Genomic DNA, 26,475 nt, shown 5'->3' on the forward strand with positions numbered 1-26,475 from the left:
AAACAATAAGTACAATTGAATAAAGTTACCTTCAATAGAGAACAAAAAAACAAAACAATTTGGCCTATACCGTTGTCCGTTGGCTCATGTTAGCATTTGCATGATATCGTAGCAGACTGACATGTTGTCATTGAGTTTATCATGTGATGTGATATTGTTTACATTTATGAATAGCCTATGACATTTTGCCATCAGTATGATGAGGTGTTGATAATATATGTTTCATTGGGCTTTTCCGTTTTTTATTTTTTGTTGGTCAAAGAGTCCAAACAGCACATCCCACCAAAGTAACTAAATTCTTTATCAACATTGTTATGTGTTTGGATGTTGTGTGTATCCATCCTGTGCCTTTCCTACGAAGCCTACACAAAGGTAGCCTCGCCTCACCAGGCTCTTCATACAGAGAGGAGAAGAGCCTGGTATCCGTTCACTCAGAATTTTGTCTGGATTCTGCTTCTGGTCTAGAGAGCGGATCTGGAACTCACCAAATTCATCAAAGTAAAAGTGTTCACCAAAATAAAACGTATAGAATAGACAATAACTTGTAATACAGTTAAATACAAAACAAAACAGACATGTAACATTTTCTGGCTGACATGTTACTTACTCATTACTTTTTGTTGTTGTTGATTATTTTACTATACAATAACATTTTTGGCACTCATGTTGAAATAAGGTAAAAGCCGTTGTTATTTTCTACACTTCTGTCTTTCCTGGAAGAGTTATCCTTCCTCTGTTACTGTAAGGTATTTTTCCTAATGTGAGAGAGTCTGTCTGGTACACAGTCCCTGAGGCAACTATGTAATTTAGTTATTGGGTTTTGTAGCCTATACATATGTAATATATAAAATTGGCTTAACTTGAAAATACAAATGTATAAATAAGCGGAGGTGCAAAGTGCAATGAGATTGCAGAGACATTCATGCAAGTGCAGTATAGGTTCCCAGCTGTAGTTGACCAATATTTGCATAAAACATAGAAATGAGAATATGATTGGAAACAGTTAACACTATAAAAAAAACAGTGCAGCAGAATGAAATGGATAATGAGTATGAGTATCACACAGCTGCAGAGCATGGCAAGAAATGCAGCAGTGATAGAAAAAGAAGCAGCGGTTTACCTCTGAGGTTCATGAGGTGTATGATGGTACAGTAATCCCTCATCGTATAAAACATTGGTCCACCTTAAGGTTTGCAGCAATGTGATGAAAAAAAAGTTGCCCTTGCTGGTCTTGTTGCTTCTTTCTGAGTTGCAAAATAAAAACTGCAACTTAAAATGATAATAGTCTATTTTTCAATTTCCCCATATATGTGTGATATTAAACAAACTAAACAAGACACTGGAGTGTCAATAACAATCAGTAACACATTCTTTGAACTCATAATGATGGATGGTCATGGTCAGATAAAACTGAAATTTCTTATTTGTTGTGTTTTTCAGATCATGAAAAATGAAATACGTGGTCATTGAATGCATTTCATATCAAAGTAGGTAATGAAAAGTGACTCACACAGGTTTCTGTTGCACTGAGTGACTACTGACTGTTTTGAAATTGCGAACTTATTACAATTGAGAAATATGTTACCAAGTAGGGTAGTAGTCAATCTGTGTATTTAAAAAAAAACTAAAGCAGTCCCATGTGATTAATCTGAATTTTGTGTTAATGGAAATATTTTTTGGTTCTCTGCACTTTGTTGGTCAATACTTTAGGAATTATTTAATTTAGTTTATAGGCTAATGATCAACTATAAGACTAGTGAGACCAAATAAAGTTATAGTCCCACAATGCTTAAGTAACGATACTATATCACTTTAAATAAAACATTGGCCTATTGCATTAGATACACATAATACACAGTATAAATGAATAAGAGTCCTAAGTATTTAAAGTGTTGGTCTTTGTCCCTCCATAAAACCAAGACCACAAGTCCACTGGTGCAAATTACTGTTATAAAGTAACCCGATGCCTTTAGGGCCTCTGTGAATCAGAAATCAGGGATCATTTAGACCACTTGGGGGACTCGGGTCTCCCAGATCCATACCGGGAGGAGGAAGAGGAGGAGGAGGAGGAGGAGGGGGAGAGGGGAGAGGAGGAGGAGGAGGAGCCTCGGTGGAGGAAGTAGAGCTCCACAGATTGGATGTGGTATGTGTGAGTGTGTGTGATTGTGTATGTGTATGTGTGTGTGGAGCAGTTCACTCCATGGTGAGAGTGTCGCTAACCACTGGACTGTGAATCGAGGAGTTAAAGAGGACACCCTCGGGAGGAGAAATAGAAGACTAGAGGACTTTTTTTCTCCTTTTCTTTAGTTTTTACTATTATTTTTAATTTTTTCCTCGGTACAGGTTGAAGCGGTGCAGCCGGTCCAGAAGAAGCGAGCAGTATGCATTCAGACTGCAGGCTGCTATGGGCAGAGCGGTAATGGTGGGCAGGGGACCGACAGGGGCCGGGGTTCTCGTCCTGTCGATTCTCATCATCCTCACCACGGAAAGCTGTCGAGCGCAGAAAGGTTGGTGCACAGCTGCTGTCTGGAGGAGCTGGAGCCGAGCACAGCACAGCACAGCACAGCACACGGACACGGACACACGCGGCCATGCTGCTGTTTAAAAAAAAAAGAAAGAAAAGAAAAGTAGCCTAAAGAAAACGGCGTTATTATAACAACACAAGACGCTTTCTTTTACAGGGTGTTTAGACACACGCACAGGGAACCGTGCGCTGTTATTGTCCGCCAAAGTTAAAAAACACACCTTACATGGCCGTGTGTGTGTGTGTGTGTGTGTGTATGTGTATGTGTGTGTACGTGGAGTTCCGCCTGGTTTACACAGCTCTGCCGCCGCCCGTCGAGGTGTTTTTTTGGAGAAAAGACGGGTGTAGTTGAACCAGGCGAACCGGTTCTGCAAAAAAGCTTATGATAGCAACAGGATAACTGCTGATCTGGTGGACAAGTTGTTTTCCGAATTGGCACAAAGGGTTTGAATGGTTATTTAAACGTTTTAAAACACAGCCTATCCCTTATTTACTTCATCTAATAAGCTATTAATGTTTAAAATTGATAGATTTTTCAATGAAGTCTGGCTTTAAGCACGAGACAACAGCTCGTTTTGGTAGCTTGTGGCCTTGTTGTCCTTTCCAGGTAGCCCAGTTTGCATTTTTCTTTTCTTTTTTTAAAACGTGGACTTAAAACTACATTCACATCAAACTTAGTATGTTTTGATTGGTGGTGCTTTAATTAACAACACATTGTACTTAGATACATGTATTTTGTCGGTCTTTTCCAACCAGGAGGCAGCAGCCTCAGGTGGTCAGAGAGATTGGGGGTAGGGGGAAGCAGCCAGAGTGGGGGTATGACTGTAAACACGTGGACACAGTTTGTCACAACTTTAAATGTCTCATTCGTTATAATTGTTGCTTTTTTTCCCACACTAATGGTCTCATGTGATATGGAAATACGTTTGTAGATACATTTCTCTTTGAGCTGGTGTTGTTTTGGTTTGTTTTTAATGAGCATGAGGTGCTACTTCAGGAACTCCTGCTGAATACCATGCAGTTGTTCAGAAACATTTGTGAGTCAGAGTGAGGGAGGCACTTTTTGTTTTTGTCCTGTTCATCTGGATAGTGTCCACTGAGGGGCTCTTACATAACTCCAGGCCCACAGAACATACACTTTAGCACCGTGAAGCGTGACTGTTGAGTGTTATCTCAGAGCTCACAGCATCTACAGACACCATGTCTGTAGCTTTTCTGACAGCTCACAGCACAGACTGGCAAACCCCAAACTACCTCCTTTAAGAGTCTGAGGTCATAATTGTTGTAAAATTAAATTTAAGAGTCACTGAATTGTCTTTTAAATTTTTTAATGATGTGGTCTTTAACTGCCAGAAATAAATAAATAAAATCAGATAGCTGTTTCTTAAATTTTTTATGTTTTGGTCAGAATTAGATGATGTCCCGTGCAGCGCAGCCAAAAGGTTTTGATTGGTTATAAAACCCAAAGCCAACCTAATGCTCACAGCACTCTGCTGAACCCAGTTATTACATGACACTCGTTTGGCAGATGCCTCCATCCAAAACAAATCACGTTCCTTTTACCCCACATCTGCACACACACACACACATGGGTCCAGTGTCTTGCTCAGCGAAACCTCAACATGTGGACGAGTGTCAAACCTGCTGCTGTTAATGATGTCCTGACATGCAGAAAGAAACCAAAACAAATCCACAAACACAAACAACCCTATAAAAACTATTCGATTTTGGCCACCAGAAACAATTATTCTCATTGTTGATTATTAAGCTGGTTGCTTTTAATCAATTCATGATTTTATCTGTGAAATTCTTAGAAAATACAAAACCAGATTGAGTCTTTGTCAGAGCAACTCTTGAGTCCCATAGAGATTCACTATATGATCATATAACATGTAGCATTTGTGCTTTAAAAAAAAGCTAATGGATGATAATGAGTCTGACATTGAATAAATGATAAATGGCAGGTGTTACAATAAACACTTGGTTCTTCACGTTTCTTTTTTTTAATCTGTGTGTTTGTTTGCTCTGCAGGTGATGGCTGTGGCCCCAGTGTGCTCGGCCCCAGCAGTGGGACTCTGTCCTCTCTGGGTTACCCAGGGACATACCCCAACAACACAGTGTGTGAGTGGGAGATCAGCGTTCCCCGCGGCAACAGGATCCACTTTCGCTTTGCCGAACTGGACATAGAAAACAGCGACTGCCAGGTCAACTACCTCTGCCTCTACAACGGCATCGGACCTGAGAGGAGCAAGATTGGTGAGACTGACGAGCAGAAACTCTCTGGTCGCTGCTTGAACTTAAAAGGTCACATATTGCATAAAACAAGGTTTCCATGTCATTTTTACACTGAGAAACTATGAAAACGCGCAGTCTCCAGAGAAATGCACGCAGCCTATAATCAGAAACTGAGCCTAGATCACGTTAATTTAATTAATTATATCATCACAAATTATGTGCTTCTGGGAAGTACTGGAAAAAATGTGATATAACAATAAATAATTACTGGCCAAGTTGTTCCCACTTGTTTTCCAGTAAAAGCAGTTCTTAGATCACATTCTATGTTTGTGAAAAGTGATCTTTAAAAGTCTGTAATTTTGCGAACTCGCAGAAACCCTGACGATCATTTGATTGTGTGAAACATTAACAAAATCACTAATTAACACAACAATTCTCACAATCAATGACTGTGATCGCTCACAATACAGCTGTGTCATCCTACCCCAGATTATAAGGGTACTGTTATCATTGTTATCCAGTGTAATCCATGTGAAATGATAGGTTTTTGTTGTTATCTTTTGTTAAACTAAACAGACCAGTGTAACTAACCAGATCCTGTGTCTCCTGTGCTGTTTGACAGCAAAATACTGCGGCTTGGGTCTGAAGGTTAAAGAGCTGATCAATTCCACTGGCAACCAAGTCACTGTCCAGTTCATGAGTGGGACCCACCACACTGGCCGTGGATTCTACCTGTCCTACTCCACCACCGAACACACAGGTAACAAGCCCTCGGATCACACGGTGGTGTTGTGTTATGTTATAGTCCTTGGTGTAAAAAGTTGTTTTGGAGCTTGTTGTGTGAGGCTGTATAAAGTCACAGCTGTTTCACTCTGCAGCACATTCTTATGTTTTTATCAGTTCTGATGTCATTAGATTGTCCTGGAAAGACTTTTGCACACAGATCCGTTGTTTGGCAGCTCCACCACTGTTGTCGTGTGAACACTTTCTATTTCTCCTTATGGCAGGTTTAAAGAAAAACAGGCTGGTCTGCGGATTGATTTTCAGAAAGTTCAGACCTGGATTTGTAGGAATTCCTTCTTCCTCTTTTTTTTTTTGTCAAGTTGTAACATGAATGTTTTGACAGCGACACTCGTCTCTTTACCACGTTGCTCATGAAGCAAAATCCTGCTGGTGGTGTCATTAGAGGAATAGTGCAAACGGTCCATTAGTTGAATTATATTATAGATAGATATAGATTATTCAGATTGGACAAACCTGGCGCAGCAGTTTAGTGAGTGTGCAACAGTTTCTGTTTGCTGTGTTTGTGTTTTTCGAGGTGAGATGGAAAGTGTTTCTCCTATTTGGGTTGATTGCATTATGGATGTCTTCTGATTTATTCTCGGGTAAAAGCAGTTCAGGCCTGACTGGTCTCTTCCGGATTCAATGGATCTTGGTGTTGGTTTTCCATCTGCTTCGATTTGGATTGGTTTCAAACTGTTTTTTATCTTACCTTTTTTCACCTCTAAACCACACTTCAGGATTTTTATAAAACGCTGTTGTATTTTCCTGTTTTGTTTATGTGTTTGTTTTGTTGTCAGGGCCAACATATATTATTGGAATAAAGCAGACAAATTACATTTCCAATACATCCTGTGAGCAAACAGTGTTGTCCGTTCATAAAATGAAAGGGAGATTTAACGGTTCTGGACGGCTCGAGTTGAATGGACGATTATTGTCTGTAGTTTTTGCGGTTGTGTTACTGCAGGGCAAAATGAGATGAGCGTTTACAATGTGGTGTTTGCTCGCCATTGAGTGGTGCATTTGAACACAGAGAGCAGATAAGGAGCTGCTCTGTGGTGAATGGTATATTCCGATTAGCCACATATCTGGAATTCCTGCTGAAGCGTGCAGAGTCGTCATGCTTATGGGCATTTTCACAAATTGTTTTTTTTTTTTTTGTTGTTCTGTTTTGTTTTGTTTAGCCCCCGCCACCCAAATGAGAGAACAGAGAGTGGGGTGGCACCAGCAGATTTGGTTATAGCTGCTGAGACAGATTTCTCAATCCCTGTTCACCAGTGAAAGTGTCTGTGTCTGGCTTCTGTCAGATTGCACTGCAACAGCCTCCATGTCTGCTAAGAACAAGGTTTCAATTTATTTTCAATATCAGGGCTGGCAAAGTTAACACAATAATGCAAATTCCTTTTAACACTACCATTTTTTAAATGCATGATTAATACCGTACATGTTCAGTTGTGACTGTTTGCACCAGTCACAAGCTTAACTGTCTTATCCAACAGTTTCAACTCAGAGGGAGCTGTCATGTTTTTATTTGAGCATATTTTTAATGCAGTGATGTCAACATTTGTCATAGTTTTTGGTGAATGTATAATGAAGTCACATTTGCATAAAGGAAGCATAGTTTTTTTTCCATTATTAGCACTTGAAAAATCCCTTGGAAGAAACATTTTGCGATAAATGACAATTTACTATGGACACTCTTGTGATTTATTGAGATTAAATATCTAAGTCAATTGACAGACCTCGTATATTTGTGTTTTTTTTATCAGTTGCTGGTTGTCTTTCAGTGGCGTGTGTCTTATAAAAAAAGTGTCAGGGAGAGTGGAGGCACTAGGCAGATATTTCAGGAAATGCTAAGAGTCAGTGACAACTTGAAGCCGGTGAAATGAGAAGAATGAGAACAAGGGGCGAGAGGAAGTGAGAGTAATTGAGAGTGGAAAGTGGTAATATTTAGCGGTTTCCCCTCAGTGAGAAGCTGCCAACCATCGTGTGATGTGATATCACAGCACTGTTGTGGTGTGATAATTAATGTGTGTATGTGAGAGACAGATTATTATACGAGAAAACAATGTCTGTCCCCCCATCCTAACACTGGGGTGTGGATAGAAGTCATATTAAAAAGATTCCCAGCAGGGACTTTCCTTATTCTTGCCATAACATTTACCTTTAAGAAGTCTACAGTGTTTTTGCTGACATTGATATAGTAAATGCTATAATTCATTTGATGTTAAATTTACATTGGTATAAATCAGAGTGGAGCAACAAATCCTTACATTTTAGAAAATAAAGTACAAGAATATGACTTTTTTGTTGTTTTCGCTAAATCACTGGACTGACGAGTAAATTCACAACAAATAATTTTCAATCACTTGACTAACTGATGTTGATTACTGGACTTGAAGTCCTTGCAAATACAGGAAAATAAAACCCCAGTGGCATCAGCAGGTTTGTTTTAGGAACTTTGCATATCAAACCTGTGGGTAAAAACTAGTTAATGACTTATTTGATTCAAGTAGAGTAAATATACAACTATTGTGGCTGCACAGGACAAGCAAGACAGTTTGATAAAGATATCATTCAGCTGATGCTAAAATAGCGACCTCATCTGAGAGACTGTAACACACCCTGATGTCTTCAAATTGTTGAATTATCTCTTTTATAGGAATGTTGTTGGTCAGTGTGTATTTGAAGGGCGAGCTTTGTTATGTGGAAAGATTTGTGTGACTTCAGTTAAACGGATAATTGAAGCCACAAGAAGAGGGAAAAGAGCAGTGACGTGTGAGCAGGAGGAATATAAGTTATAATCTTGTTGTGGTCGTGGTGTAACTGAATCACACTAGGAGGCAAACAAGTCCATCACTTCGTTTTTCCACCAAAGCACCGACGCGTGTGTTTGCTTTATTGATGTATCTGATGGGCCGACAGTTGGTATAGCTAAATAACATGTCACCATGGCGACCTGGGGTGGTTCGAGGGGGGGTTGTATTTGTCAGATTGACTCACAGGTTAGTTTATTTGGGTTTTTTGATAATGTGGTCAAGACTCACAGAGACTGACCGCCACCACAAGGTTTATATAGGATTCCCAGCAGCCCCCACATGTCCTGTTGGATGTGTGTGGCGTGGCTCATCACTGAAACACTGAGGAAACACCAACACACATTTTCATTTTCATGCAGACTAGCCACTTTAATGAGTTGCCAATTGAGTAACTGGCTCCACTTTCTCAAATTCAATATTTTCCAAGGAGGTTAAATTAGGGAGTGAGTAATAGGGTTTTATTTATTATTCCTGATTGTATTAGTTATCTGGAAAGCCAGTAAACGAGTTACTCCTGCTTCATGAGAACTCCCATAACGGCTTCTAGGTGTTTCTATTATTTTGTCCACCCCATTTATATCACTTAATGTAGGCGCTAAATAACATCATCACCTCCGTTTAATGTACCACAGCTCTACACACCACATCCTCCACAAGGATCACACAGTTGAATCAACAACTTCTTCTGCCTAAAAATATTTTAATAATAAAAACTGAACATTAACGCAGGAAGACTTGGAAGTATTTCTTTTAGAAGAAGAGTGGTCAATTCAGTTCAAAGGTCTGCACCGGCTCCTACCTGGCTAAATGAAGGCTATCCAAAATGTATATCAGTCATGTAATGTATTTTAGTAGATACTTCATGTAATCAATGTTGCCTATTGATCGTACACATGGCGCTCTTCAGTATTCAGCTTTAATAAATGATCAAAACAGCAAAATTAGTGACTTTGTTTGGTCTGACTCTGTAGTTGTTGTTTGGCGTCATTTTCCCCTCAGTTTATGTTATTACCTGTATTATTATATGTTTTATATGTTTGTCCATTCCTATGTTTTGAAATGCAAACAAAGAAAATGTCGAGTAGAAAACTGAACATTGACTGAACAGGACTGTTCTTATAGACAACACTGCTTTCAGCCAGGTGTTCCTAATAAACTGAAAACTGAGTGCATGTTAATGATAATCACTTGAATGCACGGGCGGGAAAGGACCCAACTCAAATTAATCAGTTGCTTTTTCATGCAGAACTGATTCACTGATTTTTCATTTAACAGTTTATCATATTTTACTGTCACTTTTTCCTTCCTCTTCTCTCTTTTTAAAATGTAGCACATCATATACGCTTAGATCCCAGTAAAAGGTGTTTTTTTTGTTGTTTTTTTTACTTTGACAGTTGTTATCTAAGCAGAGAGAGGCGGCGGCGGTGACGGGTGATGGGTTCACAGGAATGAGCAGAAAAACCAGTTCTGACATTGTTTGTTTGCCTTTGCAGATCTAATAAGCTGCCTGGACAAAGGAAGTGATTTCCCCCAGGCAGAGTTCAGGTAAATAACATTTGCTTTGCACGGATATTTGTGTGAGGATCAAGCTGTCAGATATTCACTGTGCTCTTTCTTTCTTTCTTTCTGCCCAGTAAATACTGTCCAGCAGGCTGCCTCACATCTACTGAGGAGATTTCTGGAACTATACCAAATGGATACAGAGAGGTGAGTGCGTTCACGTCCACGTGTGCAATAAATATGCGCTTTTAGTCGTTTTCCTCTTGTTGTTTCTAGTCACCGTCTCCAGCTTCACGTTTCCAGGTGAGTCACGGCGCCCCCACTGGTCTCCCGCTGTCGGGTTACAACCCCTCCTCCACCCACCCACCACATCATCAGCATTTGCTTACTCATGTCTTTTGTCTACATTACTGTGCTGCAGGTTTGTGTATCTTCCCCGGTTGATTCAGTCAGGGCTGGATTTTAATTCCTCTTGAAAACAAGAGACGAGGGGGGGTGGGGGTGCTCTGTTGTGCACGAGTCCTGGGCTGATGACCTCACAGCGCCCCCCCGCTGTGTGTGAGGTCATGGGTGCCGAGTCTCTGGCTGATGACCTCATGTTCAGAGCTTGAGGTTTTTGTGTGAAGCGAGGGAGAGAGGGAGGGGAGGGAGGGGAGAGAGGGAGGGGTGTTTCTGGCCCGATGGAGGACAGAGCAGCAGGGTGGGGGTGTCGGGGTGTGCTTCAGGGAGTGAGGCGCCCCACAGGAACAGAGGAGGGGCAGGGTCAGCGGGTGAAAGGGAGGTGAGATAATAGTTTGGCCGAAAATAATAACCTTCTAATCCAGTCCAGCTGCAGGAGGGTGCAGAGCGGAGAGCTGAGTGCTGAGAGTGTGTGTGTGTGTGTCGGTGTGTGTGTGTGTGTGTGTGTGTGTGTGTGTGTGTGTGTGCAGTCGGAGGCAGGAGGCTGGAGAGAGAGAGTGAGAGAGAGGGAGTGTGATTGAGAAGCTGGAGAAAACCTCTGTGCGTGCATGTCTAGGGTTTGTGTATGTAAGCATGCGAGTCATTCATGCTTGTGTTTTTGCATGTGCGTGTGTGATGCTAGGCTGTAATATTATAGTGATTATAGAGGCCTGATAAAGTATTATACTGCGTTCTTCAGCCTGTATCTCACAGGGATCAGCTGCCCCACCCAGACCAGACTGTGCAGCTCGGTTTTCTCTTCCTCTTCTCAGTTCAATTCTGCCTCAGTATCTTTTTTTTTTTTTTAACGCTGATCCATGTGCTGGTTTTGATATTTCTACATCCCACTTGTCATATCTGTGTGTCTATATATGTGTGTGTGTTCGTGTGGTTTCCTCTGTTGGAGGCAGGGTGCGGCGGTTTGGAGCAGAGCTTCATGTTTGTGTTAGCGGTTTGGTATGGCTGCCTTTAGGATGTGGTGAGTGCTTTTGAGAAGTTTTAACAGTCACAGGGCAAGTGTTGATTTCTTGTGGCAGGATTTGACTGCCGTGCATGCATGTGTGTGTGTGTGTGTGTGAATACATGCGTACATGTGCTTTTCCCCCCACAATCGTGTCGGCTGTGAATTCCAGTGTGGGTCGTTTCCAGTAATAAAATTCCACCTCAGTCGAGCAGCTGTTCACGGGAAGGAGCTCGTGTCCTTTTCCCAGTGATGTGGCAGCAGGTTTGGACAGGAATGCAGCCGGCAGTGAATCATTACCAATGCCACTCGGATGTTCTCTCAACAGAGAAGTGACTTCACGCTGACTCATCGGCCTTTATCTGTCTCAGTCTGAAGGTTTAGAGCTGACGGGCACCGTCCTCTCTCATTTATCTCAAACGGTCCCAGTTTGCGGCGGTGGTACCAAACGGCACGGTAGCATCTGATCAAAGGACAGATTCATGAAACGGCTTCTGCTCGTTGTAATCAGGTCACTCTCAGTGTGAGTGATGGTGAGACAGATCATGCAGCCTCCTCCACCTGAGTAAAAAATGTGTTGAAATTTTGCATCAGTTTAAGACTCAACTAAACTCTGAGTGTAGTTGAAAGTGAGGATGTAAGGATGCAAAGCTGCTTCTTTTACTAGGAAGTGACTAAACCAAATCCCACCTACACTGGAGGATCGGCATGAAATAATTCTGGAAATGGAAAAGTTGATTTATAATAAATGAATTTGCACTAAATGGATCCCTCCAGTCTGAGCAGATTTTGCATGACCCCATGTCCCGTTCCTCTTCATAATTAAAATGCACGCTCCCTTGGTTTGAATGTATATAGTTACTTGATTGAGAATCAAGTAGAAATTTGCACATGAATGTAAGTTATATACATGTAGGTTGGTGGAAAAATAGAGAGTGTTTGTGGGTAAATGTGTTTAACTTGACTGAAGTGAAGCTGGAGGTTTGGAGGAACTGAGCTGCGACAGACAAGAACTTTTGATTCTTTCACTCCTCTTCCTGTTGATCTGCAGGTATACTTGTAAACAGAAAACTGGGCTCATGAAAAATTCTTTGATTCTTTTTTTGTTCGCTGACAAGGTCTTTTTCAAATAAATAAGAAGTTTATCTGAAGTGACGATGATGCTGTTACTATTTGACAGAGCAGAATCAAATAGAAATCTTCATAAGTTTTTAGTCTTTTGTGTAAAATGCTGTTGTTTTGTTCCTGTGCTGCCACCAGAGTTTGTCAGGAAAAGACAAAGAGGGAGTCTTTCTCTACAAAAACAGTGAATCTTTGATTTTGACAAACTCAGACTGCTGCTTTCAAAAAAGAGTTTTGCCCAAAACGAGGACGGTTGATTTTGTGTCTTACCTTGAAAGCATGGCAGGAAGCGATGTCTTTAGTAATCACAGTGAACAAGGAGGAAGGATTACACCGTCTACACACCTGTTCAGTCTTCATGGTACTGTAGTTTTCAAGGTCCAGTTCACATCCTCCACGCCCACATGTCTGCGTGCAGCACAAACCCTGTGACTGCACCAACAAAACAGAGTGAAGAGATTACATATTGGTATTATTGGTTCATTAGTAACTTAAAAAAAACATTCTGCAATTTGTTCTTACTTAGCGCTTGTGCTAATATGTGATGAGCTAATATGGGCCTGGTTGTTTGTCAACAGATAACCAGGCATGCAGGTCAAATCCAGCTCATTAATTAGAAATAATTGTATAAAATCCAGTAAGTATTAAATAGTTTATTGACTAACATCATGGACTAATACACCAGTACAAGTCATGCGCCTGCTTTAACATGTTCAGCTCTCATTCAGGCTGCAAGGACAAACGGTGGCAGCACGAATCAATATCAGGGCTGGGGATGGAAATTTCTTGCAACTTTGCTGATTTTGAAACAAAGTCATGCAGCCAACTTCCTGCCAAATCTGATAGGAGAGAGAGTGCAAAGGGAACTGACCCATCCAATCAAACATCACACAATGAGTCACACAAGTAAACAAACAAAAACAAAAAAATGGAGCTCTGTGATTACATTGTTTTTGTTTTGTCTGCTGCTAAAATCTAGTTTCATTCTGTTGTCCTGGATTCTGCTATCACTTTCAGATTCAGGTGGAAAGCTGTGTAATATTCACTAGCGTAAGTTGCACATAAGTAATCTGTGTGTGTGTATCTCTTTTGTTTTGCAGTCGTCCTCTCTGTGTGTGGCAGCCGTCCATGCAGGTGTGGTGTCCAACGCTGTGGGAGGGAGGATCAGCGTGGTCAGCAGCAAAGGCATCCCTCACTATGAGGGCACACTGGCGAACAATGTCACTTCCACTGGGTGAGAACGTCAGAGCCTCTTCTCTCGCTTGGTCCTCCAATGCCACGAGAGTTTATATCCAGAGGTTGAAAGTTAACACATGCACTTTGAATGAACTTCAAATATCTCAGTGATTATCTTGAATTTGAGTCTTATTTTCTGCAATAAAGCAACCATAGGTTAAAGTCATAACAAAAAGTTTCAACAGTTTAGTGAAAATTGTCAGAAACCCTCTGAAAACATAGTTTTTTTTAAATGTACTTCATGTCTAATCCTCTAATTCTTCACTTCTCTCCTCAGAGGAACTTTGTCAAACAGCCTCTTCACCTTCAGGACCAATGGTGAGGTTTTTTTAAAGCCCATTATGAGGTGTAATAGCTTTGTAAATGTTTGCATCTGGATTTCTGAGCAGAGTCCCTCAAACTGTGCAATTACAAACACTTACACAGAAGTCGTGTTAGGACCTTTTTAAATCTCTTTCACTTTACCAAACAGTTATTGTTGTTATTAATGACGGTGGCTGTGTCTGTCTCTGTGTCGTGCAGGCTGCTACGGGACGCTGGGCTTGGAGTCGGGCGTTGTTGCGGACACTCAGCTCTCTGCTTCGTCTGTGTGGGAGTGGAACATCTTCAGTCAGCAGAGCGAGTGGCTGCCGTCGGGGGCACGCCTCAAAAAGGCCGGGCTGCCCTGGGCGCCGTCACACAACGACCAGCATCAGTGGCTGCAGATCGATTTCAAAAGAGAGAAGAGGATCACAGGTACAAAAACACAAAATCACACGTAGAAATAGGTTTGGGGAACAATAGATTACAGGTCTGCTTGCCTCGATTCAAATGAAAATATATTGTAAGTTAAGGATATAAAAGCTGCTGCCAGTGGCTGTTCACCATTATGGCTGCTGCTTTTGAGAAAAAATACTTTCTCTGGGCTGAAATTTCACCATTATGTTGTGTTTAAATCAGATAAAAGGATCAGTTTGTCTTTTTAAAATCCAGTAGGTTGACACTTAATGTGTTAAATAATAGTGTTTGTGCTTTTAATATAAACTAAAACAGTATTTCCTGTTTGCAGTGTAAAAGGAGGAGATTTTAGGAGCAGACAACACACTTTTATCATCCAAAAGTAACTGGAAGTAATCAGGATACATTACTTTAATGTTGTGGTATTCAGAATAACCTACTGATGGCATATTTCAACTAATAACTAGTAACTGTATGGGGTTACATTTTTTACACTCACTGATGTGACTGTGTATTTTAACCAGTATCTTTAATTCAGCTGTAAACCACCAGTTAACTTGTTGTTTTCTTGGGATGGTAAAATCTGATGGTTGCACCACAGGCTGATGTACTGAAATATAGAGAGTGTGTGTTCTGGAGACAAAAAGCTAAAAGAAAGTAATTAAATGTTATTTGAGTAGTTAGAGGAAAATCTCCATGTTAAATGCACTGTTTTCTGTTTTTTTTTAGTCATGCTTACAGAATCGCTCAGTGGATTACAGCATCATCTGGTTCACTACTCTGCTCCAAACTGCAGAAAAAAACAAACAAAAACTGTTTCTGTGAAATTGTGTAACAAACAATTCCCAGTGGAAAAAACTTTTTCTCTAGTTTTACAACTGAAAAGCAAACAGTAAATAGAGATTTCAGACACAGTGTTACTTTGTGTCATCACTGACGATATTTTTCACTTCTATAAAATGCAACCCATTACATCGTGAGATTGTTAACACCAAATAGTGTATTATGTCATTTAGTGTGCACATTTTGTATTCAACTGGGGGCTTGTGGAGGATATTTGAGGTTGATGTCTTGTATGAAGACTGTGATTTACACACTCTGTCTCGTCTCAGTTGAAGTAAAGTGGTTGCCCGTAAAAACACAGTGCACTTTACAGTAAGCAGGGAGTTGATAGTGGACGCAGCCTTAGTCTTGTTTAAGCTTTTCAGTCCAGTCAGCTGCACATTAACCCCCCCCCCCCCTCGTCTCTGCTCTGCTGTCTGTCCCACCAGGCATCACCACCACAGGCTCCACCCTGAGAGAGTATCAGTACTACGTCTCGGCCTACCAGGTCCTGTACAGCAACGGGCAGCAGTGGTACATCTACAGGGAGACTAATTCTACACAAGACAAGGTAATCCAATCACAAAATCAATACACTGCGCTTCCTCAACATTTACGTCATCGGCTTTTATGCTTCTCTTTTTTTTCCCTTCTTCTTCAAATTAGTGCAAATGGACAAAAATGTCACTTTAGAAAGCTGCAGGGACATGCAGCTGGACTGTGTCCATAGCAACTGGTATCGACTAGGGAGATGTTTATGGCAGGAAATAAGAGGAGTTGGTGGTTTGAGTTAAGTGCTCATGCTTTAATAATGAATGGATATGGATTCAGTGGCCATGTTGTAAAGATGGAGCTGCTGTCTACGAGCACAGGCTCTTATTGTGGAGGGAAGTAGTTATTAGCTCGCCAAGTTGGGAGAATAATCAGCTTATGGTTTATAGTGTAATTGTTCACAGTCCAGTCTGAAACAAGAGTCGCTCTGGTGAACTTTCTTCTAAAATACTACAACTTGGCCCCACAGTTGGGTTGTAATCTCTGGCTGGAGTGAGACGGGTTCATTCTCCCTTTTTTTTTTATGTCACTAGATTTTCCAAGGCAATATGAACTACCTGCACGAGGTGAGGAATAACTTCATCCCTCCAATCGAGGCCCGCTTCGTGAGGATAAAGCCCACCTCATGGCACCAAAGGATCGCGCTCAAGTTGGAGCTGGTCGGCTGCCAGATTCCTGCAGGTAAACACACAAACACACACACACACACAGACGCAGCTGGTTGATGGAGCAGATAAACAAACATTTGTGAGTATCCAAGTGCCCTGAGGTTTCAGTTTGGTCTGTTCTGGGTTTTTTTTGTTTGGGCAGCGAGGACAGATCCCAAGCCGAGGCCCAGGATGATCACGCCCTCTCGTCACACTCCACGCCCCGCCGGGACGAAACGCCCGCCTCACCTCGGCCAAACCACACACACGCCAGACATAAGAAACACCACTATGCCCCCCAACAGCCATAAAGGTGCGTCAGAGCGTTGAGGAAAAAGCTGTTTGATTCTTGGTGGAGTTAATTATCATCTGGTGTTTACTGAAGTGTCTTTGCTCTGTCAGATGTGGCGCTGGCAGCGGTTCTGGTTCCTGTGTTGGTCATGGTTCTGACTGCGTTCATCGTGGCCGTGGTCTGTGCTTTGCACTGGAGGAACAGGTTTGTATTCTTCTTGTTATCGTTCATAAAATATCTGGAAATGCATAACAAAAAATGGGAAAAACTTACATTTGAGTAAATGTATATTAAGTAGTTACTGTGTTAATTTAATTTGAGTAGTTTTACATCCCTTTTTTTGTTGTCGTTTGTTTTATGTTTTTTTTACTTTTCTGTCCTGTTTTGATCCTGTTTTATTATGTTGTCAGGTTTGTTCTGTCCTTTGTTTTCCGTTTGTCTGTTTTGGTCAGTGTATTGTCAGTTTATACATTGTGTATGTTATTGCCTGTTTCCATTAAAGAAAAAAGACAAAAAAATCTGGAAAATCTCCCCTTTTGCCCCCATGACCTTGTTTTCCTCTGTTGGCAGGAAGAAGAGCTCTGAGGGAACGTACGACCTTCCTCACTGGGATCGCACAGGTACGTCATTGCTCCTTACAGGCTTTTAGGGCCTTCTCTATCATCGCCCCAAAACTCATTAATTCCCTCCCCCCCCACATTTAATTCTCCCCCACTGTTGACCTTAAAACCTACTTCTCCTCCTTTGCTTTTAACTGTAGCTGATTTTGTTTTTCCTCCTATAATTATTTTTTCTATTCCTTTAATTCTACATCTTCCTGATCTTGGCCTTGTGTTGTTTCTATCAAACTCATCACTGATAGCTTTTATTTACATTCAGTTTTCCTTTCTGTGGTGTTTATTCTCCTTTTTGTTGCTGTTTTTGTATTCTTTGTACTGTGAAGCACTTTGGAACAATCTGTGTTGTGTTTAAGGTGCTATATAAATAAAGTTGAGTGGAGTTTAAACTGAGCAAAAGAGATTTTGCTTGTGCACTTAGTTGTAACTCACTTTTTGCCTCTTCTGCTGCAGACTGGTGGAAGAGCATGAAGCAGCTGCTGCCGTCCAAGATGGTGGAGACGGAGGATTCGGTCCGGTACAGCAGCAGCGAGGTGGGCCGGATCGCAGGGAGAGTTGCTGTACCGAGGCTACACGCTGAGCCTGCAGGTAAACAACATGGTGACTGCTGAAGTAAACAACTGTTCTTAGTTTAAGCAACTTTTTTTTTGTGTTTCTTGAGAAATGTTTTCTTCACCCTAATTGTCAAAACAAGCTGGTCTATTTACATTCAGTGTTTGCTGAAATGCAACATAAAAGCTCATCTCGTAAGAAACAATGCAGATGCTTTTATTTTTGAGCTCTGTGAAATGTCAATTTCAGCAGTTCTGTCTTTAAAAGGGCATTAGAGCCGCCAACCGCTGAGCACAGAACTGTGTGGAAATGAGGAATGTCCTACAACTGTTGTTGTTTGACACGGACAGTCTGTGAGGTAAACACCAGCAATACTGGCCAAGCCGTCAGATGACTTAAAGATGCACAGTGGAGTTTTTCCTGTAAACAAGGAAAACTTGTTTGCATTCAGCGCCTCTGACAGTAAGGGTTGAGTGCACTTCATTAAAACAGTTATACATTATCTGCAAGCGCAACTTGTAGACGTTGTCCTGTTGATGAGTGAAACTCTCACCTGCCTGCATCACAAACACAAATGTTGGTCCTTGTGTACATGAACAATACAACTTCACAGGGAGGTAATCGCATATATACTGATACTAAACAGAGCTGATCACATATCTTACATCTGTGATTTGATTTTTCATGTGTAAACTTAAATAGAGTGAAGATGGTTTAAGTTGTGATAGAAACAACATTTATCACATGACACTCTCAAGTGCCAGAAATAGAGGCCAGATTCTTATCATGTCTTTCTTACTCTAATATTTACTCTTTGTTATGTCACATCAGTTATTACTTAAAAAGAAATATCTAAGTATCCGTACACATTCAGGTCATTGCAGCAAATTCTTTTTTTAAACGTTTTCCTTGCTTGCTTAAAGGGATAGTTCAACATTTTGGCAAATTAGCCCATTTCCATAATCCCTATAGTTTTAGCAGTAGGTTCGTTACCTTTAATTGTCGGTGCAAGCTATTTTTAGATCGGCGGAGCAGAGCCGTGAGCTGCTCAGAGCTACACTACGGAGGCTCATGGAATTTCTTGTTTTCCCTCATCAAACTCATCAAATACACAATCCAACAACTCCAAAACGCTCTGGTGGACAAGTTGTGACCTGCACATTCACCACGCTATGAGATAATAACGGAGCGTTACGAGACAGAGTTGTTTTAGAGGCAAATGCAGAGACTGCTTGCCGAAAAACTCGTAGTGTGGTGAATGTGCAGGTCACAACTTGTCCACCAGAGCGTTTTGGAGTTGTTGTTGTTGGCCAAAATGTTGAACCTTTAACTTTACAGAAGCTGTGTCGACCCACTGTAACATCCCTGATTATTATTATTGTAATATAATGTATCATGCTGTCTTCTCAGAATATGCCCAGCCTCTGGTGAGCGGTGTTACAACATTAGGTGCACGATCAACCTTTAAACCAGACGAGGGGCCCGACCCCGGGTACTCAGACCCGGACCTGTACGACGCCCCCATCTCACCTGACCTGTACCACGCCTACGCGGAGCCCCTGCCCGCTTCGGGATCCGAATACGCCACGCCCATCGTGGTCGACATGGGTTGCCACCCGTCGGGCGGCTCCTCGTTGACCCAGCCCGCCGCTGTGTGTAGTTTCATGGGCGCCGGGCCCAACTCCCTGCTCACACGGACAGACAGCGGCCAGTCGGGGAGGTCGGCGTACGACACACCGAAGAACGCCACCGGACAGGTCACGCCCACCGAGGATCTGACGTATCAGGTGCCTCAGAGTTGCACTCAGAAGCCATCGGGACAGAGCTGAAGAGGACGCACACACGGCTTTAATCAGAGCTCGCCCACAACCCCCGCTGGACAAAGACAGAGCAGCGGGGAGGGGGGAGTTGTGAGAGGACGAGGAGGTGTGAAACTGAGAATGAGGCTCGAGTCTCGAACGAACACTACCTTAGCTTTAGATTCATCTGGAGATGTCTGTATTGCCTTATTGTCTCTGCATGGCCACAATCCGCTTGTGTAGTGCCATTACAGTCCTATCACTGAAACCACAAAGATGAATGTGCTTGTGCCAGGTGGGAGCGTCGGAGGGATGAAAAGGAGAAAGCTGACTACTATTTGCTAAAGACTTTGTCCCTGTTCTGTGATTCTTAGTAGTTCTTGCGTTCTGTGAAACTGTGATTTCCATTAGTCCCTTATTATTCTGTTACACACTAAAAAAAAAAAAAAATCCAGGTCCAGCTGAAATGTGCCTGAGCAGTTTCCTGTGATCAAACCTAATGGTTCTCTTGCTGCATTAATTGCATGTTACCTTAAGTAGCCCACGTTCATGGTCAAAGAATTCCTCCTTTCTAGAGAAACTCTAGTTCTCATGGTACGTTTTGTCTTACCTTTTTTTTTCCTCAAATCTTTTTTTAAAGCATGACTTGAAATTGTGTACAATTCTTGTAATTCCATTAATGCAGACCTGTCAAAACTCTCAAGTGATTTACTGATATTTATTTTTATTTCACATCCTGCTGATAAGGAGAGACTCTTATTCAAAAAAAAAAAAGAAAAGAAAAAGAAAAACCCACCACTACCCTTACTGACGACAGATCAGAAATTTGTGGTTACACTGTTCTAGACATCTCACTGACAAAATGAGGAGTGTCGGTGCATTTTTGTTTTTGTATGTCAACCTGCAGAGGCTGAATGGGAGAATAAAATCCAAAATACTCCCCAAAGAGAAAATACTTTTTTTTTTTTAATGAAGTATTTTGAGACCAAATGTTGCCCTTTTTCTGTGTTTATGCAATGTTGATTCACAACAGATTTGACTCTCACGACCGCCGTGCCAACATCGCAACATTAGCCAAATAAACATTAATTATAAACAGTCTTAATGTAGGGAAGAAAAAAAAAGCATTTGTAAAGAGCTAGTTAGAGGTTGTTGTAGAGAATAGGTACCGAGAGAAAAGGTAGATGGGTAAGTTTGTTTACTTGTGCATCATTGTGACTGTCTCGTGTTGAAAAAGGGTGATTGATGTGTCTCATTGCATTTGGGTGTGACTTGTTCCTTCCTTGTTGTAACTATGTGCATCAACATCTGTATGTGTGCTCAGCTGGTTCCATAATTCAGTCCTGTTTTTTTTTTTTTTCCTGTTTTTTTTGTGTGTGTTTTATGGACTGGCGATGTTGTGGCCTGTAGCTGTAGTAGGATGTGTCCAGTAGGATGTTGTCCTGTCATTGTCTGTAGCACCAGTAGACTGCATTCCTCTCCTGTCCACCTGTGGTACTGACCTGACCAAACACAACGTGGCAGGAGCGTAGATGGAGGAGAAAATGGGACAAGCTGCTTTATAACTTTATAAAACAGCAGCCCCACCCTCACCCCCCACACCACACACCCCTACCCCCTCCCACCTGAGAGAGAGAGAGAGAGAGAGGGTGGAGGGTGTTGTTCACACAGCTGTGCCACCAAATCATGCTTTGATTATGCTCAATAACCAAGGTGATCAATATTACAGAGTTTGGGTGCTCCCTGGTCACAGAGGGGTTTTTGTTTATGTGGCTCTCACTGATTGTATATAGAGAAATAAAGAGTTTTTAAAAGAACATTTTTATTACAATCATCCGGTGTGGTCAAAACGTTCCTCCACAATTTACACTGCAAATACAGTTAAATAACAACACAGCATTTTTTCCCCCACTTGATCAACAATGGACATACAAAACTAAGCTAAACCGCATCAACGTTTTGGTTCATAAAACATTTTGATTGTTTGGTTAAATGTCTAAATTTAATGGCATCCCCATTAGCTTCAGCTACAATTAGTGCTAAAATGTTTTTTTTAAGCACCTATGGTCTGCTATAACACTGACATGGCATCAGTGTGAACTACACTGCACTAACCTTAATGCTGCTAACATTAAAATTCTGATTCAGTGTTAAGAAATAGTGTTACAGGGTTTATCTAAAAGCTGGTGTCATGAGTTTATACAATAAACGTTTCCATTGTAAATTAATGCCATGAAATGCAGCCTTACAGGGACAGTTTGGTGTTTGTTTTTTTGACATGGTTTGTCTGAGGTTCGTGTGCAGAGTCGGTACATTACCTATGATCAGTGCGAGAGCTGACAGTGACACCGAAAAATGAGCCAAACTATGTTTCAGAGCATGAGGCCATGAGAAAAAATCAAAACAATCAAATGTGGAATATTTTCAGCGGTTTATGTTCCCGTAAAAATATAAAAAAAAGTTAAAACAACGCATTTAAAGAGATATTAAATTGTGTCTGTGGGTTTTTAAGTGTCTAGAACATGTTTTTTTTTCCTGTGGTCCAGTGCACAGCAACACATGGATCTGTTAACACTGATCACAATCTATTGCCGCTAATGTACCAACTATGTATGACTACTGTAACCTCACACAACCTTGGCCGAAAAACCCCCCCCGAACTACACATTTAACACCATTTAGACTGCAAATATATTATAATTATTTAAATAAATATCAACAGTACATGAATAAAATGGTGTGTATTTAAAAAAGAAAAAAAAAAAGTAATGTTTATCAAGTAAAAACGCACCCAGCTTTCACAATAGTTGTTCAGAACAACATCATCACAACAAAAGCCATCACACATGTGGATCATTTAGTTGATTGGGAAAGTCATTTCCAGATGTTTAACTAAATTCTTCATTGGTTTTCCTGCTAATGTTGTTATGGTATTGTACCAAATTAACATTCTTTTTCTAAACCATTCTCCTCTTCCTTCATTTGCTCACATCAGTGTTCGTCATTAAGGATTTGATGTCCATTTAAAGCAGCTCAATAATTATTGATTTCAGCTGCTTGAGAGTTTTTTTTTTCCTCTTCCCAGTTCACTGCTCCAAGTCCCATCACACCTCTTCATTCCTTCATTCCTTCATGCGCATGCCGTCCTTCCCGAACTTGAACCAGACCACCGTGAGGACGACGGCGATGAGCAGGATCAGGCTGCTGGTCACTAGGTAAGCAATGGGCAGGAAGTGGTTCTGACCTCCGAACCAGGTCAGCGTGGTCAGCACCACCTCCTTCCTGCCTCGGAAGTACTGCACTGGGAAGTCTGGAAAGGGCAAAGGTCAAGGCTCAAAATAGGTGATCACACATGAGAAGCTCAATGGAAACTAGCCGACTTGTCGTCTTAAAATAGTCCCTAAGACAATGGAAACAGAAGCAGACAATGGGACCACATAGGGCCGTCGCTGACAGCAGAGAGAGGATACTGTAGCATATGTCGATGCTGTATTCCCCTTTTGGAAGCCCGTCAGCGAAGTGTGTGTCGCCTCTGAGTAAAACCCCGTAGAGCTTCTTGAAGTTGGGGAAGGCCGCCTCTCTCATCCAGATGATCAGGTCGTCGTTGATGAAGCCGTTGTTGTTTGGGCCGAGGCTGTCAAGTTCATACACCGGCTTGTGCCAGTACAGCGGCTTCGCTGTGCCTGAGGAGTAAAATGACACAAAAAAAAAGACACAATGTTGACGGACATCTGAAGTAGCCCTCTGACTGGAGACTGACTTACGCATTGTGTTTGAATATGTCTGTATGTTTACCTTCAAACACTTGATCCAGTGGCTGGTTGTCCTGCGTGGGGTTGCGGTACTTGATATTTTTGTCGGTGTACCAGGTGATGCCTCTACGCAAGAGAGGGACCTTAACTGGACCACCAGTGAATCCATGATAGTACACAGTGAAGGAGTCTGGGAGAGGAGAAGTAAATTAGCCCTATATATATACAGTATATTTGGGGCTTTTTGCCTTTAATTGATAGGATAGTTGAGAGAGACAGGAACTGGGGGGGCAGAGAGAGGGGGAATGACATGCAGGAAAGGGCCACCGGATTTGAGATTTGAATCGGGGCCGGCTGCTGTGAGGATTGCAGTCTCTGCATATGGAGCGCTTGCTCAATCCACTACTACCTCCACTAGGCTACTCCCTACAGCAGCTACTATACCACTGCTACTGGCATACTACAGTATATCATCCACCACCAGTGATGGGAATAACGGCTTTTTTCAGTAACAAGTCATCAAAAAAGTTACTGTTTCCCCTGTTAAAATGCCTTTACTTAAATCCGCTGTTACTTGACTAAAGTGAGTCACAAAATAATACACCCGTTAAAGTGTACGTTACATAGGCTACACATTTTTATTTTAGTCCATCAACTAGTCGGAAAAAAGCTGTTTATAAACAGGGGGTTAGGGTTATGGTTAGGGGGACGCAATAGTTACTTTTCCTGGTAATTAGTTACTTTTATAATGTAGTAAATCAGTTACTAACTCAGTTTTTGGGTAAAATAACTAGAAACTCATTACTTTTTAAAAGTAACGGGCCCGACACTGTCCACCACCAACTACTACCTCTACAAGTGTACTGCTGCCTCTGCTACTACCAATAGTTGCTAGTACTAATATTACCCACAACTTCTACTAGTACACTAAACTACTACTACTACTGTTGCTGGATTACTATTACTGATACTACCTACAGCTGCTACTATATCAACAACTACCACTACTACTAGCCTACCACCACTATCACCTATTCCAGGAATTGAAACCAGGACCATGTTGGTAGCTACTGTCCCACTGTGCCACATGACTGCTGCTTGCCAGCCCACTATCACTAGGTGGCTTATTCTGTGTGGCCAATGCAGCGGGCGGTGGGGAAAGGTGGATGAGGGAAATGACTGTGAGTAGTGGTCTTTACCGTTGAACATGCTGTTCGCCACAGCACCGCAGGGAGCAATGGGGAGTCCGTTTGGGTCTTTTGCAAATGGCTTACAGTACTGACTGGGATTCTAGTGAAGGAACAATGTTGGAGAGGAAACACAACAACAATGTAAAATAAGCCAGAAAACATTGGTGGGATGTAGCTAAATACACTTAATTTGCTACTGTGTTTGAGTAAGTTTATGTCATATTAATAGTTCAGTTTTATGTTGATAAAACAGTGTATAAAGTAGTTAAATTTAGCTTAACCTCCATTAAATCTACACGAAAGTAATGCGTTTGCAAAAATGATAGAAATAGAAATAGAAAATGTATTTATTTGACATATTCTGGAAAAAAAGAAGTACATTTCTATGTCAATATTTATTCACTTAATGACTTCAACTTGACCTGCAAACACAGCAGCATATTAACACTTTTGGTTTCATTTAAGCTCCCTAGCTGGGGGCAAAGAGGATTTAAGTGTCCTAATGACTTTACTTTGATTAATTCACACCCAATATCGTGGAGCTACCTTCAGGTTTGACTTCCTGCCAACCATCTGTCCATCGTCTCTGGAGTCCATGTACCTACGGAGGTTCTGGTGGAAGTTTTTCAGGCCGTAATAGAAGAAGACGTCTCCCTGAAACAGGAAACAGGTCATCACAGGTGTACAAACAGAAATGCTGAATGCTGTCTTTAATCCACGACAAGCACAATATACATACAGAGATTTTGAGTGAGGTTCTTGACCATCACCATTTACAAAGTTTTATGAAGCATTCAGCCGTACTTTAACAGCTGAGCAAATTCCATCCATTCATGAGGATTAGGTGATGGAGGTGAATGCTTGTGGAGAGAGCTTGTTATCGAAGACCTTCAGTTACATTGTATATGACCACCAAAACTTAAAAGTTAAGTTACCTTGAATGGTTTCTCGATAGAAAACTTCACTGTGCAGTTGCATTTATCTCCTGCGTTGCTCACATTTTTACGCATTTCAAAGCATTCAGCACAGCTTTCGGCCTCGGTGTAGTCCAGCTGAAAAGACAGCAGAGTCGATAGTAAACTGTTGGCAATTCATTCCTGTTTACCCAATTCAAAAGCAAACCATGGACCTTTCCTCTCTTTGTCACTCCCTGTTTTATTGCACACAAGGGCATTCGACCTCTTCCTCTCTCTCTGCCTCTATTACACTCATACATTGTATGTGTGTGTTTGTGTGTATTTCCATGTCTATCAAAAAACTACTAAACAAGAAAGTGTGATTTTCACCAACAAAGACACCCACCTTTATTTCCTGTGTGCTCTGTACCGTGAGAAGCAGCCACACTCCCAGCAGCATACATATCAAAGCCATAAAGTAGAAGAAAGGCAGCACAGTGTTGGCTGTCAGCATGGGCGACCACGCAGGTAGCCTCTGCTGTTTGAAGGCTGAGTTGTCTGGCCTCCGGGCCAAGGGCCCAGTCTTCTCTTTGGCCATGAGAGGGACCTTCGGTTTGGGACAGGAGACGAACTTGCTGCACAGCGGAAGAGCCAAAAACCGTGTAGAAGAAGGCTCTGCTGTCTTCTCTTCCTGTTCTTTACACAAGCGATATCTCTCTATGCGCACACACACACACACTGCTTGCCAAGAGATTTTCCCAGCAGGCCTTGCAGGGCGGGGGAGACCGTTGTAGCCTGTTACTTATTAACCACAATCTTTTACTAACTACCTCTTTCTGTTTCCCCTTCCATTTTTTTTCTGATTACGTTGTGTCCTTCTTCGCCACTTCCTTCTTAAAACCTCCGGGTTTTCTGTTTATTTACACCAAAACGTCGAAGTAGAGTATTCTATATCTTCATTGCCGTTTGCTGTGGGATATAATCTGTTGATTCCTGGCTGCCTTTGTGCTGCTTTAAAACGCTT

General features: G+C 41.6%; 2 protein-coding genes across 2 annotated transcripts; one reads left to right on the forward strand and one right to left on the reverse strand.

The window, feature by feature from the left end:
• Positions 1–2,147: 2,147 nt before the first annotated feature.
• On the forward strand, positions 2,148–21,430 carry dcbld2 (discoidin, CUB and LCCL domain containing 2). The gene is made up of 15 exons (XM_085766007.1): positions 2,148–2,507; positions 4,556–4,780; positions 5,382–5,519; positions 9,852–9,903; positions 9,993–10,065; positions 13,480–13,613; positions 13,893–13,933; positions 14,138–14,350; positions 15,604–15,725; positions 16,240–16,387; positions 16,517–16,666; positions 16,756–16,849; positions 17,216–17,265; positions 17,716–17,850; positions 19,225–21,430. Exons 1-15 carry the CDS (start codon positions 2,405–2,407, stop codon positions 19,641–19,643), a joined length of 2,097 nt encoding a protein of 698 aa, XP_085622133.1. The 5' UTR covers positions 2,148–2,404; the 3' UTR covers positions 19,644–21,430.
• Positions 21,419–26,201, reverse strand: cdc50c (Cdc50 family member C). Its single transcript, XM_085766008.1, has 7 exons — positions 25,858–26,201; positions 25,491–25,607; positions 25,102–25,209; positions 24,565–24,655; positions 23,409–23,555; positions 23,084–23,296; positions 21,419–22,923 (listed from the first exon to the last, which is right to left on the reverse strand). Exons 1-7 carry the CDS (start codon positions 26,047–26,049, stop codon positions 22,736–22,738), a joined length of 1,056 nt encoding a protein of 351 aa, XP_085622134.1. The 5' UTR covers positions 26,050–26,201; the 3' UTR covers positions 21,419–22,735.
• Positions 26,202–26,475: the final 274 nt, after the last annotated feature.

Source organism: Trachurus japonicus, chromosome 21, assembly GCF_045865225.1.
Source record: "Trachurus japonicus isolate A0001 chromosome 21, Traja_1.0".
Classification (NCBI taxonomy): Eukaryota; Metazoa; Chordata; class Actinopteri; order Carangiformes; family Carangidae; genus Trachurus; species Trachurus japonicus.